Raw genomic sequence first — 14,969 nt, forward strand, 5'->3', positions numbered from 1 at the left:
TCCGTGTATATCACAATTAGGTATATTCTTAAATATTTGAAACGACTTAGACAAAGAGGTGGTGTATGAGAAAAACATTCATGTGTGTAAAGGCAGACTTGATAAATGTGGATATGGAGACAGGACAACACGAGCATTGCTCAATTCCTGTATACTACAAATAGGTAAATACAAATAGGTAAATACAATCAAAATCCAGAAGTCCACATGCACATGCTTTCAAGCGCGCGTGTGCACGTGCACACACACACACACACACACACACACACACCTGCTCCAATAGTCAGTAAACTGTTCCTGTGTGAGGTAGCCCAACTTGTCCCCGCCAGCAGCAATGAAGAGCGGTGCCTTCCAATACAGCGGCAGCTGGCAAGCACGCATTAGGGGTTCCATGTTTTCCCTTGTGATCTGCCCTCCCTCCTCCCTGAATACTGCTGCTACACGTGCTACAGCCTCCTCCTGTGTTGCTTGAGTGGCAGGCCGCCCCATTGGGTAATAAAATCTGCAAAAACATCAATACAAGGGACTGATTTTCTGTCTCAGATTTATGAAAATCTACAATATCAATGACTTGGTAAAATCTGCAATAACATCAGCCAAGGTCTGATACAGTATTCTGGCTGAGACTTAATAAAATCTCCATAAAATATCAATGATGACCAGAATTTATGGCTATGTCTTAACAAGATCTAAAAAAAAAAAAATTCAGTGAAGGCCTGCACAATGCCTACAACTTAAGAAAATCTGCAAAACATCAATGACTTCTTTTGGGGCTAAATTTCAATAAAATCTGAAATATTCATCATCATCATTATCATTCAGACCTACTTTCCCACCCTAAGGCAGGGTGAGGAGTAGCAAAGTCCAGACAGCCCAAGTTTGCCCAATCCAATGGGCCACGCTTCCATTCACTCATCTATCACGCCCCTCGAATCCTAGGTCTTGGAAGTGGCTTTATACTAAGTTAATCACTTCAACCTGAGTACTGTATGTCTTTTATTCTCTTAATCTGGCTACACAACAGATGATCTGATGCAGCTTAAGGGAGACCTCTTTTAATAAAGGGGGTTGATGAAGGCTATAAATAACCCTACCTGTCTGAAAAGTCTCTTCCAAGCCAAAAAATAGCTTCTAGAAGAAACAATGATAAAATATGAGATGTTCTCACACAGAAGTGGTTAAGCCATACTGTAACTACATAGTTATTATCTTAACCTGTTCAGTCCAGTAATCTATTTAATGTTTTATCCTCAAGCTTCTACATAATTTTATCAATTTTAGGAGAGACTCTTTGAACTACAGGAGTTAATATGGCCTTCATTATTACCTCCATCACCACCAGTCCTAAAAAAAAATGGACTAAAACAGTCTGTTGGTAGAAGGAAATAACATAATAGTCACTACAGCGATGAGCTTAATACCCATGGAACTGACAATCAAGTCTCAGACTAATGAGTTTCATGAAAGCTATATCTTGTCTGCAGTGATATTATGCATGGGGAAACCTGAAACACTTTACTGTGATTATATAATTTTTAGTTTATTCATGCTGGTACTAGAAAAATTTCTTCAATTTAAGAGAAACCCTTGGTAGTGAAAGGGTTACTGATGGCTATATTCAACTTCAACACATCACAAGTGTCTCTCTTAACTTGAATAATATTGTCTGGAACTGACAAGGGGAAAAAAAAATGTTTAGACTGGATGGATCAATATGAATATGAAGTCAGGGACACAAGTTTGCTTTCTGCTTCAGTGAGTCTCTACACTTAGGCCATGTGTGTCATTTTACATGAGCAAAGAAACATACCAAGCCTCTCTCAGATTAAAAAAACAGAAAAAAGTGATACACAGAACAGGTGAAGAAGAGATGAATTCCAAGGTAAAGCTTTACATACAGAAGATGTGATTAACTAGGTAAACTTTTATCCCAGGCTGTAAAACCAACACAGGAGTTCAAGATACACTCACCTGGGTATTAGGAGGTTCTTTGTGGACTTGGGGTGCCGGCGAAGAGAAGGGATAGCTCTTGGTGAATGCAGGGGAGATGCAGCCGGCCCACTCAGCCCCAGGGAGGAACTGTTCTGGGTGAGGTTGGGAGTTGGGGAGGCAGTGGTGGTGGAAGTGAGGGAGGCCAAGGGTGAGGAGGGGGATGAGGGAGTTGGGGAGAGGGGAGAGATGGGAGAGCTGGTGCCTGATGATGACAGAGGCCGGGCATTTTCCTTTTGTGCGATGCTGTTTTCTCGAACATATGTCTGTATGAGAAGGAAAGGGAGAGAAGTTCATGTTATTTTACTTCCAATAATGCAATAGCCCTACCTTAAATTTATTTACTGAGGACAGTTTAGGATTGATAAAGGAGGCATTCCATCCCAAAATGTGCTGTTGAATGTGCTGCCCTTTAAAAGCAGAGCTCTAGTGCACAGTATGGGACAGGCAAGAGTACTATTATTACAGTAAATGATGGTGTTTGACAGTATCTATCCACACACACACACACACACACACACACACACACACACACACACACACACACACACACACATTCCCAGATGCCTCAATCTTGTAAGGGGTGGCCACAAACAAATCGCCTCCATGTCACCCTGTCCAATGCCATTTCACTGCCTTGCTCCCAGCTCACAAACCCCTCTCTCATATACCTCTCCACTCCATCCCTCCATCTCAATCTCGGCCTCTCCCTCCCTGTCCCCCCTCCACCTCTTTTGCATAAACTCTCCTCATTAGTCTCTTGCTCTCCATTCTTTCCACATGGCCAAACCAGCTCAATGGACTCGTATTTCTCCTAAAGCTTTTTATCACATCTACATCCACACCACAACGCTCCTTCACTTCCTCATTTGTCAATCCGTCTCTCCAAGTAACTCCACATGCTCCTCTCCAATTGCTCATTTCCACTGCCCTCACTATTGACCTGCATCCTTCCAACAAGGTCCAAGCTTCACTCCACACGTTATAAAGTTGGTATCACAATACTGTCATGCAGCGACTTTTTCACTTCCATGTTCTCTTCCCTTCTCCTTATCACTGCTTTTAAAGAACCAGCAACCTTTCTTCCCTGTTGTACCTTTTCACGCACTTCACCCTGTAACTTCCATCCTTACTCATCACACTGCCCGTACTTAATTGCACTCACATTTTCCATTTCCTTCTCATCCAGCCTCACTGCACAATCAGTGACTTAATTTCCTTCAAAGCCCATAACTTTACTCTTCCCTATATTCACCTTTAGATTCCGTTTCTTACACACTCTCCCAAACTCATCCACCACGCCTTGCAGTTCCCCTTCGTCTTCACTTAACAATACAGTATCATCCGTAAACAGTACAGGGAGTTTACAAACACTGCCCTCTCTCATTAGCATCGCTCCAACATCCATTGCCCTATCTTGTATCTATTTTATAACCCTTACCCCATCCATATACAGACTGAACAACCATGGGGGCATTACACATCCCTGTTTCAATCTAACCACAGTCTAAGTAATATACAGTCATCTCACGCACAGGTGGATGACGTCAGATGGCCTTCCATCGAAAACGAAAAGTAAAGGAATAACTGAAGTATGACAAGTATACCCTGTTCACTCAGCTCCACTGGCTAGAGCCAAGAAACATTTGAATTAAGACTGCTCATTGGTTTATGCAACACAGAGGAGCGTGGTAAATCTACAGCTCTTCTTATTTTAACGCATATATTTGTAATCTGCTTGCAATATAAGCAGCCAGTTTAAATATGGAATAATTTCCAAAGCTAAAGAGGTCAAAGTTAGGTTTAAAAGTTTACCATTATCGAAGAAAATTAAAGTTGATTATAAAGTTTAATAACACGATGAGTGACAACTGAAGTAAATGCAAGCATGTATTATATCACAACATGCGGACGTACGTGTACACAGTGGTTGGACAATAATCTTCAAACGTCACCCATCGTCTTATAAAACTTTATAATCTTTAATTTTCTTTGATAAAGGTAAGCTTTTGAATCTAATTTTGACCTCTTTAGCTTCAGACATTATTCCAGATTTAAACTGGCATGTTTTCAAATGCCGCATGTCTGAAATTCCTGCACGAGTGAGAAGAGACTGAGGGGAAACACATCTTACCCCTACCGCTGCCCTGAGCCAACTGACAGCTGCGGGACCCCGTGACGTCATGTGCGGACTGCTCCAAAATTTGAACCAAGCATGAGACGACTGTATATTACTAAACTGTGAATCTAACATTCAAATAGAAAAATTCACTCAGTTCACTATCCACACACACTGCAGCCTTAGCCCCCTCATATGTACTCTTCACAGCATTCAACAAACTTCCCATTTACTCTGTATCTTCTTAATACTTTCCACATTCCTTGTCTATTATATATATATATATATATATATATATATATATATATATAATACACTAAATCTTTACCAAATGGATGTGGCCTTTTTCATACTTTCTATTGAAATATGTCTTTCACAGGCCACTTGTTAGCCTACTGTTCTTGGATTACCACATGTAACTGGGCATTTTTATATACCTCTGAAAGCTATAAATGAGAATTTAGAATACATAAATATTCTGCCATAGTCTACAAGTAGCAAGCCGTAGTTAACGTTCTGAAGGTGTATTTAATATGAATGCTGACGGTAAATTTTTACACGCTGCCAAAACACCCCCCAGGTTGTGTAGTATATTTTTCTGGATCTAACCTAACCTAACCTAGCCTGCTGCAGCGGAATGCTTGCATTAGAGTTAGGTATCATACTATTTGTTTATGGTGGCAATATCCCTAAAGCATGTATTGGCAACATGTAAAATAATACCGCTTTGACACAGAATGCACTGACGCCTCCAGTCAGAGCGATAGTTGGTAAACAACGTGGCCAGTCGGGAGACTGCTGGTAAACACTAAAGACCCTGTAGAAAGAGAGACTGGACAGCAAATATTTTCTGCGCTCACTGATTGGTTGGATTTCATGGGCGCCATGATGGGTCCAACGCAGTGGTCCAACGTCAGGAAGCCTGCCTGCAGATTTGTCAAAGAGTATATCTCGCCACCGACTGAGGAACGTGACTAATTGCCTAACAAGATGTCGTTTTAATTATAAGGTATAGTCCTTATTTGAACAAATGAAGATTTAAGTTAAATATAAATCTCTACACATCTATTGTATTTGACTGCATCCGTAAAAGCCGTCATAAGTGCCGAATGGTAATGTTGACAAATCAGGCTGTTGGAGAAGTGTTGAAGAAGAATTTCCAGAAAATGGCTAGTAAAACATCGAAACCACAAAAAATATATGATGGAGTGAACAGTGAGGAGACTGATAACTGTGGACAATAAAAAAGAGAGGTGAAAAACAACCAGTATGGCGTAAAGTGTGAAATATGCCATCTCTGGCACCACATCGGATGTGCAAAGGTAACCAAACACGAATATGAACACATGCAACAGCTGGGTGAAAAACTCAGATGGTTTTGCACTAAATGTGATGGTCAAGATGGTTTTGCACTAAATGTGATGGTCAATATCTACACCTGAAGGCAATAAACAAGACCCTGAAAGATGAATACAAGATGAAAGAAGAAAATGAAGAGCTGAAAGAAGAAAATGAAGAGCTGAAAGAAGAAAACAGGGAACTGAAAGATCGCATGGAAAAACTTAAACAAGAGGTCCAACATATCAGGACAAACATAGCAAAGGAAATAAAGACACAAATAAAGGAGGAGTTGAAAGAAGAAGCAGATATAGAAAAAAGAAGTGAGAACCTAGTAATCTATAACCTTCACGAACCAAACACAGAAAACCCAAAAGAGGAGGAAAATATAGAAAAGGCAATCTGCATGGATCTGTTCCTGAATGAGGTAAAAGTGGACAAGATTGAAATAAAAGGCTGCAGCCGACTAGGAAAAAAACAAGAAGGAAGGAAGCCCAGACCATTGCTTGTGAAGCTACAAAATGCAAAAACAAAATGGGAAATCTTAAAAAATGCCAAAAATAAGGAAAACTTCAAAAAAAACATTATAGTTCCAGATCTCACAAAAAAACAAAGAGAGGAAGACAAGAAGCTAAGAGAAGAGCTGAAGAAAAAACTGATCAAGGCAAAAAAGGATGGTACATCAGCAGAGGACAGCTTCGACAGTGATTTTTTGAACAGCAGCAAAAATAAACAGCTAAGTAAAAAACAAACTAACCCTGATATAGGTAAACTAAAATCACAAATAAAAATTAAACTTATACATATACAGGGTCTAACAAAAGCAAAACAGATAGAACTAGAAGATAAAATATGTGATAACACAATATACTGCATCACTGAAACACAACAAACAATACACACAGTAGATTTCTCTGGCAGATTTGCTACTCTGCAGGCAAGAAAAGAAGTTTATGATAAAAAAGGAGGACTATTAATGGTACACCATAGACATAATAAAACTGAACTAAATAAGCAATTCTCAGGTCACAATGACATCTTATACGCCCATGGTGATACCGGTATACATGGAAAAAAATGGAAAATAGTGTTAGTATATTTAGCAGTAAATGATACCGCAAGAAACATACAGATTACAAGAAAGATAGAAAAAATAATCGAGGATAATGATGAAAACTACCCTATGTTAATATTAGGAGACCTAAAAAGTCACATAGGATTTTTAGGACCACAAAAGATAAATGAAAATGGAAAAAAAGTACTAAACCTACTTGAGAAATACAACTTAGTACAACTAAATGCAGATGAAAAATGTAAAGGAGAAATAACTTGGAGCAGAAATGAGCAAAAAAGCACCACTGATTACATGATAGCAAACCAAACCCTCTATCAGTATTTCCAAAATAAGGAGATTGATGAAGAACAAGAACCATTCGAACTAACTGACCATAACCAACTTGAAGCAGTATTCAACACAAAATCCAGTACACAACACGAATTCTTACCAAAAGAAAAGGAAATAACATATCTAAAGATAAACGAAGACACACAAGAGAAGTACGGTATATTAAAAATGTAGAAAATGAACTAAAGGAGGTGAAAAATATACAAGGTTTTGAAGCAAAAATGAAAGCAGCCGCCTCAAAAGTCCTAGAAAAAAAGAAAAAAGTCAGAAAAGACAATACAGAAAAACAAGAACCTATCTGGCTAAGAACATAAAAAAAGAAATAAGTTTAAGAAGAGAATATAACAAAAAAAAGAAGAAAGGCAGAAGAACAAGACGAAAAAGAAAGATATAAAAAACAATACTATCTATCTATCTATCTATAGCCCGACGTCCTAATCCCGCAAAGGGTGGCCACAGACAAAAACGCCTCCAAGTCGATCTGTCACCCACCATTTGACTACCCTCCCCCCAACTCACCTCCCCCTCCCTCATATACCTCTCAACTCCATCCCTCCACCTCATCCTTGGTCTACCCCTCCCTCTCCCTCCCTCCACCTCATCTACATACACTCTCTTTGTCAGTCTTTCACTCTCCATTCTCTCCAAATGTCCAAACCACCTCAGTGTATTTCTCCTAATCTTCTCAACCACATCCACATCCACCCCACAACGTTTCTTCACTTCTTCATTCATCAACCTGTCCCTCCATGTCACTCCACATGCTCCTCTCAAGTAACTCATTTCCACTGCTCTCACTCTTGACTTGTTCCCCACTTGCAAGGTCCACGCCTCGCTTCCATACGTCAGGGTAGGGATCACAATACTATCATGCAGTGATTTCTTAACTTCCATACTCACCTCCCTATTTCTCATCACTGCTTTCAGTGAACCAACAACCGTGCTTCCCTGTTGTACCCTTTCACGCACTTCATCCCCCAAAGTTCCATCCTTACTCATCACACTACCCAAGTACTTGAATGCACTCACATTCTCCATATCCTCACCATCCAACCTCACTGTACACTCTGTGACTTCATTCCTCTCAAACACCATAACTTTACTTTTGTTTACATTAACTTTCAGCTTCCTCCTCCTACACACTGTCCCAAATTCATTCACCAAACCTTGCAACTCCCATTCATCTTCACTCAACAATACTGTATCATCAGCAAACAGCAACACCGGAATCTTCCAAATCTTACCCTCATTCATTAGAGCCACCCCCACATCCACTGCCCTACCTTGCACCTCCTTTACCACCCCATCCATGTATATATTAAACAGCCATGGAGACATCACACAACCCTGTTTCAGTCCCACATTGAGATCAAAGAACTCACTCAGCTCACCATCCACTCGCACCGTAGCCCAAGCTCCCTCGAACATACTCTTCACAGCACTCAACAATTTCCCCTCCACTCCATATATTCTTAATACCTTCCACATACTTGCCTATCTATTCTGTCATAAGCTTTCTCCAAGTCCATGAAGGCAGCATACACTTTCCTTCCCTTCTCTAGATACTTCTCCACTAAACATCTTAGAACAAATATCTGATCTACACACCCTTTTCCCTTCCTAAATCCCCCTTGTTCTTCTCCAACTAGCTCCTCTGTCATATGCCTAACCCTATCAATGAGTATTCTACCATATATTTTACCAGTCACACTAAGAAGGCAAATACCCCTATGGTTACCACATACTTCTCTCTCCCCTTTTCCTCTGTATAAAGGAACAATTATACCTGATTTCCAGTCCTCCGGAACCCTTCCCTCTTCCCAAGCCAATCTACACAACTTCCATATCCACTTCACTACAAACTCACCCCCATACCTCAGCATTTCACCACACACTCCATCAATTCCTGGGGTCTTTCCCAACTTAATCTTCTTCATCGCTTCCACTACTTCCGCCCTACTGATCTCTTCCTCCCCCTTCTCATCTCTTCTTCTCCCAGCCATTCCCCAACCACTTATACTTGCACTGCTCTCACTCTCTACATTCAACAAATCCTCAAAGTGCTCCTTCCATCTCCTCAATTTCTCTCTCTTCTCCACCAACAATCTATTATTCCTATCTTTCACCCGTACTATTTCCCCTTTCACACTGTCTTACTTTCTTTACCTCCTTCCAAAACAATTTCTTACTCTCCCTCCATTTCACACTCAGATTCCTCCCAAACTCTTCATCCACTTTCTTCTTACTCTCCTTCACCAGTCTCTTAACCTCTCTTCTCCTGCTCACATATACCTCTCTCTTCTCTCTCTCATCTTCTCCCCTTCCTCTACTTGCTAACCATTCACTATATGCCTTCTTTCGTTCCACTGCTCTTTTCACCTTATCATTCCACCATGCTGTCCCTTGCACACCCTTGCATCTCCTCCTCACTCCACAAACTGTCTCACACTCTGCGCCTATCTCGTCCGTGAATATCTTACATACGTCTTCCACCCTTCCATCTGCTCTAGCTCATACCTTTCCAATCTTTCTTCCACTATGCTCTTATACTCTGTCATTTTCTCACTATCTTGGAATTTCTCCACTCTTCTCACATGAGATGTTTCCTCCTGTCTTCCCCTTCGTCTCCTCAACCATTTTCTTTGCAGCTTTACCTTGGCCATCACTAAGTGATGGTCCGAGACTCCATTCCCCCACCCTCTCCAAACTCTTGCATCCAACACTTGTCTTCTCATTCGCTCATCCACACATACGTAGTCTATCATTGCCTTTCGTTCAACAAGTTCATCATCCATCCTCCCCATTACTCTCCAATACAATGAACAAAAAAATATAAAGTCCAAGCCCTCGTAAAGGAGGCAATATGGAGAAATGAAAAAAAATATTACTGATGAAATAATGACAGACAAAAACAGTAGTAAAAAATTGTGGGAACATGTTAAAAAACTAAAGGAGAGACAGAAAAACAAACAAAACAATAACTATGTATGAAGGAAATGAGGAAATAAAGGATAAAGATAAACATGACAAATTGACTGAATTTTTTTCATTCATTCATTGCCAGACGCCATGTATCCCAGACAGGGTGGCCAAGGGCTTAGAGTTAATTGTTTTACAGGGAGGGGCACTAATCCTCCACCAACCCTACGTGATACTGGAGAAAAATTTATCAGGCACATGAAAATAATATCAAAGACATCTGGGATGAAAACAAAATAAAGGGCTATAAGGAAAGACTAGAAAATATGAGAAATAAGGATACAACAGCAATAAACATAAAGGAAATGGAATACCAAATACCCAAAAACCTAAGAGAACACTTTGATATGATCACCTTTGTACCAAGATGTTCACCAGAACTCATGAAAGAGCCAACAATAACAGAAAAGGATGTAAAACACCAACTGGAAAAACTGAAGTGTAAAAAGGCACCAGGTCCAGATGAAATTAAACCAGAACTTTTTAAATTACTACTAAACAGTGAACTGTGCATTGAAAAACTTGCAACATACTACAGTCCTATAATAAAAGGGTATAATATCAAACAAATGGAAGATGTCGAAAACAAAATTGCTACCAAAAACACAAAAACCTACAGTGAAGGATCTAAGACCGATAGCATTATTAAACACAGGCTACAAAATCTTCATGGGTATAATACGGGAAAAAACTGAACAAGACCTGAAAAGAGCAGGGGAAATAAACAACCTACAAGCTGGATTCACAACGAGAAGAAGGATAACAGACAACCTGTACATACTACAGTACTGCATAGAAAAAAGCTTTCAAAACAATACTCCCCTTTATGTAACTGCCACTGATTTTGCAAAAGCCTTCAACTCAGTTGACAGGAAAAAGATGGTAGAAATTTTGATGGAATACAACATCCACCCAAACATAATAAATACAATAGCAAACACCTATGTTCAAGACACAACAACAGTATACCTAAATGAAAAGATTTTAAAGCGACAAGTGGGATAAAACAAGGATGCAATGGCTCTACTTTACTTTTTCTTTTGGTTACTACTATATTATAAAAAAAACTGGAAGATGGAAAAACAGGATATAAAGATGACAGCTTTTATATATGTGAACTATTTTATGCAGACGACGGCCTTGTATTTGCCCAATCACGTGAAGATGCAGAAATTGCAATAAAAAACTTAGAAGCAGCAGCAAAAGAATGCGGACTGAAACTAAACCGCGAAAAAAAGCAACATCATAATCTACAATTACTTCTACCCACCGCAAGAAATAGTAGGAATTAAAATAACAGAAGAAATAAAGTATTTAGGAGTTATCATCAATAACAGAAGAAGTTGTTTCAACACGCACAAAAGTAAGTGCATTGAGAGCGCAAGAAAACTGTCCAACACCATCTATTCTGTCACTGCAAGATGTTGTAACAGGATGATGATTGGAAAAACCTTTTGGAAAGGGCTGGCAATACCCTCAATTCTCTACAAAACAAAAGTAGTATGCTTCACTAAAGAAGAAATATATCTATCTATCTATTGCCAGAAGCCATAATCTGGTAAGGGGTGGCCGTTTGTCTTTGAGTTAGTTGTTTTACGGGGAGGGGCACTAACCCTCCACCAACCCACTTGTTGACATGTAGGGAGCACGTGTGGTTTGGTTATATGGTTACCACCCAGCGTTGTAAATGGTTTCCTGGCTCACAGGAAACCATTTGGCTTGTCACTCGATGTAAAGCCACCTGTAAAGGAAAGAAAAGCAATAAGAAGTGACAGGAAAGAGAGGAGGGCAGGGACAGAAAAAGAATGACAAAGGTGAAGGAAGAAGTAGGCAGCGCTACATCAAGTGAGTGGATGATGGTCACCACCACCTACATTTTACAAAAAATAGAAAATCAAGTATATAGGGGAATACTACAAGTACCATCATATGTGGCAACTAGAGCCATCAAAGGAGAAATAGGTGCCTCATCCTGCACAACATGAGACATAACATCAAAAATACTCTTCACAAAACATATAATAGAAAATGAAGGAAAAAAACTCTTAAAGAAATATTTATCAAACAATATGAAGACGTAAAAACCAAGTGGATAAAACAACTAAAGATCTACCTAAAAACTGTAAACATTAGCCTAACAGAAATTAAAGATAAGACAGAAAATGAACTAAAAAAGGTCAAAGACTGGGATACCTTAAAATGGAAAGAGGAAATAAACACTAAATCTACCCTAACCCTCTACAGAAAATATAAACGCAACAAAAAAGTAACATGGTTCGATAAGACTGAAGGATCAAGCCTCCTAATAAAAAGCTAGAAGAAACACATTAAAACTAAACTGGAGGACGGGTCACCAGAACGAGGACACAACATGCCCGGCATGTGGAGAACCAGAAGAAATGCAAGAACACTTTATACTTAAATGTCCCGCGTACGAAACCATCAGAAGAAAATACACTTTCGTGCAAAGAACATATCAACATGAACAAGAGAAAATGGCAGAACTACTATTATTAACAGCAAAAAATCAAGATATAGAAGAAAAGAAAAGGTTCATCGTGCAATTATGGAAGAAAAGAAGTAAATAATCAAAGAAAAGGAAGACTAAGGAAATGACGATGACGCAAGGGAGCCGTAACATAGGCAATCCCAAAACTTTACTGGACTGGACAGGACTGGACTGGTGCTAACTAAGACGTGATGTGCTGTGTTGCTGGTACTTTTATGCCTGTAAATATGGTTGGTCGTGATGCATATGGATGTACAAACAGAACTGGACCTCGTATGTGTCTTTTCCGATTCCCTAGAGATCCAGGAAGAAGGAAAATGTGGGAAAATAAGGTCGGACGAACGAACTGGTCTGCCAGTGACAATCATCGACTTTGCCAGGTAAGGTATATTCATTTTACGTGTAGTTTTCCCATTAATAAGAAGATTTTCCACACTGTAATATACACTAAAGGAGACAGTGTTAAGGAACCTGGATATTTTCAAAAATAAAGTGGAAGTCAAGTACATTAAATGAGAAGCTGGACCTCATGTTTTGCCGTGAGGTAAGACACTAAGATTGATGGCCTCAAATTCCAGTTAGAAGTCTAAGTTAAGGATTTTCAACACACAGTAACCTACACAGAGTGATTACCTACTATGGGATTTACTGCTATCACTTCAGGGCCAGGTACTGGAGCACTATTAGTGTTAAGCTGTTAGCTGGGCAAAATATGTAAACACTCGGTATTCATGTATCTAATGTCGTATGCAAACTCACTCACTCATCTTTATATGCTTGGATATTATCCTACGTAATGTATAGAGGCATATTTCATATTGCTGCATCTTTATATACTGGTATTAAAAAGACAACACCTAGTGCAAACATAGAATTAAAAATACTGTATTCAAACCCCATCAGTAATATGTGAACAATAGTTAACTGACTGGTGATATCTAGCAATGTGCCACTGGTCTCTATATGAACGCGAGAGAGCGATTCAAACGTATAGACCTTTTCCAGTGACGTCACAGAAATCATGTGATTTTGTTTACGACTCCATATTGGACGGCAAACTCCTCGCAGTAATGGCTATCCAGACAGGGCTGTCAAAGCTGAAATTGTCAGATATATGCAGAAATTTGAATCAACGCCACCAAGATCTGTACAGGAACAAGATAAATTATTTGAGGCTAGATCCTTACACCATATCTAGGGAGAAATTCCCCAATTTCAAGGATTGGGGACCGAAACCAGATCTCAGATATGACGATCGCTATCACTATTTGGTAAACATTTCACCAAAGTTCACCGAGGCATCCTTCAAGGTAAACAGACATGTTATATTGTATATAGGCAATGTAGACAGCTGGAACTGACATACAGTACTTGTAAATCGACTTGGTAATCAGCAAATTATTGACGTGGGGCCAAGGGGGGAGGGACTGTATTACACTGACTGGGAATCAAGTAGTGTAGTTGATGAATTGGTTTCCCAGTGATGTACCATAGTTGCTGCCCCCAATTTGGAAAGCTGCAAGCATAGGCCAGATTAGCGTATGACAGGTATGGGTTGCATACAAAATTTGTCATTCTTGTAGTCACACTCCTGTGAGAGCTGCCAAGCATGGACCAGCATGGGCTATTGTATGCAAGGTAAACTAGTCACACTGTTGTGGGAGCTGTCTAGTATGGGGCCATTAGCCTACTGCAGTTATCCTCTCTTCTTGATCTTTACGTTAGATCCTAAGTTAGGTCAGGTTAGGTTAAGTTAATTGGGTTAGCTTGGTTTGGAATAAAAAAAATAATAATAATAATAATTTCCGACAGAAATGAATATCAGATTCAAAATAATCACACTACAAAACATTTAAAAATGAAAAGTTTAACCTTCAAGGTGAGTTGGGTGTAATTCTGGATATTTACCAAGAATATTTACTTATTTTGGAAATTTCAGTAATTATAGACCTAGAAACATACACACAGTCTATATACTGATGGTTTAAGTAGTTTTACATAAAATGGATAATTGATAGTATAGGCCAAAACTGTCAAAACTACTCTTGAAGTTAACTTTTACATTACAACTGAAACATAACACTGGCACAAATTTAAATTAAGGTTATTTATCTCATGCTGATGAGTACCACAACATAAAACTAAAAGACTTCAACAATATAGATTTTTTGATTTTACATTTTATATTAACAAAAGAAAAAAAATCTTAGTAGCTACATACCTGGTGAAAGAAAAATATAGGAGGCTGTTGAAATAAGTACATTATTTATCCTCTTATTTGTAATTAAAGTATTTTTGTACTAAGTGGAAAATGTACATTTAATTGGAGCATGTATTGACGGTTTTGCTTTCTGTGGAGCAACATTCTTTTCTAAATAAAATAGAAAATTATAAAAAGTAGTACTAATAATTTTGCTTCAGTTTTAATTGCAACATTGTTTAGTTGAAAGTTGGAATACAAATGTGGGCGATTGTGTGTGTGTATGCGCCAACGCAAGATTGTGCTAGCAGAGTGAGAGAAGAGTTCTGGACAAATGTGGAAGTGTGCATGGAAAAGTTTGGAAGGAATGAGAGAGCGTTTTTGATCGGTGATATGAATGGTAAAGTAGGGAATGTGAAGGTGGATGGAA

At 39.1% G+C, this 14,969-nt stretch overlaps 1 protein-coding gene across 2 annotated transcripts in view; it reads right to left on the minus strand.

Annotated features, from left to right (window-relative positions):
- LOC145393489 (uncharacterized) overlaps positions 1 to 14,969 on the minus strand; it is a 434,047-nt gene that overhangs the window by 71,807 nt on the left and 347,271 nt on the right. For both annotated transcript variants that reach the window (XM_080267608.1, XM_080267609.1), the window contains exons 5-6: positions 1,972 to 2,255; positions 272 to 502 (exon numbers count right to left, since the gene is read on the minus strand). In XM_080267608.1, coding sequence (XP_080123734.1) covers positions 272 to 502; positions 1,972 to 2,255 — 515 coding nt within the window. The remainder of the gene's footprint in view (positions 1 to 271; positions 503 to 1,971; positions 2,256 to 14,969) is intronic.

This window comes from Coenobita brevimanus, chromosome 24, assembly GCF_032717465.1.
Source record: "Coenobita brevimanus isolate Jiangsu-jjx chromosome 24, ASM3271746v2, whole genome shotgun sequence".
In the NCBI taxonomy this organism is placed as follows: domain Eukaryota; kingdom Metazoa; phylum Arthropoda; class Malacostraca; order Decapoda; family Coenobitidae; genus Coenobita; species Coenobita brevimanus.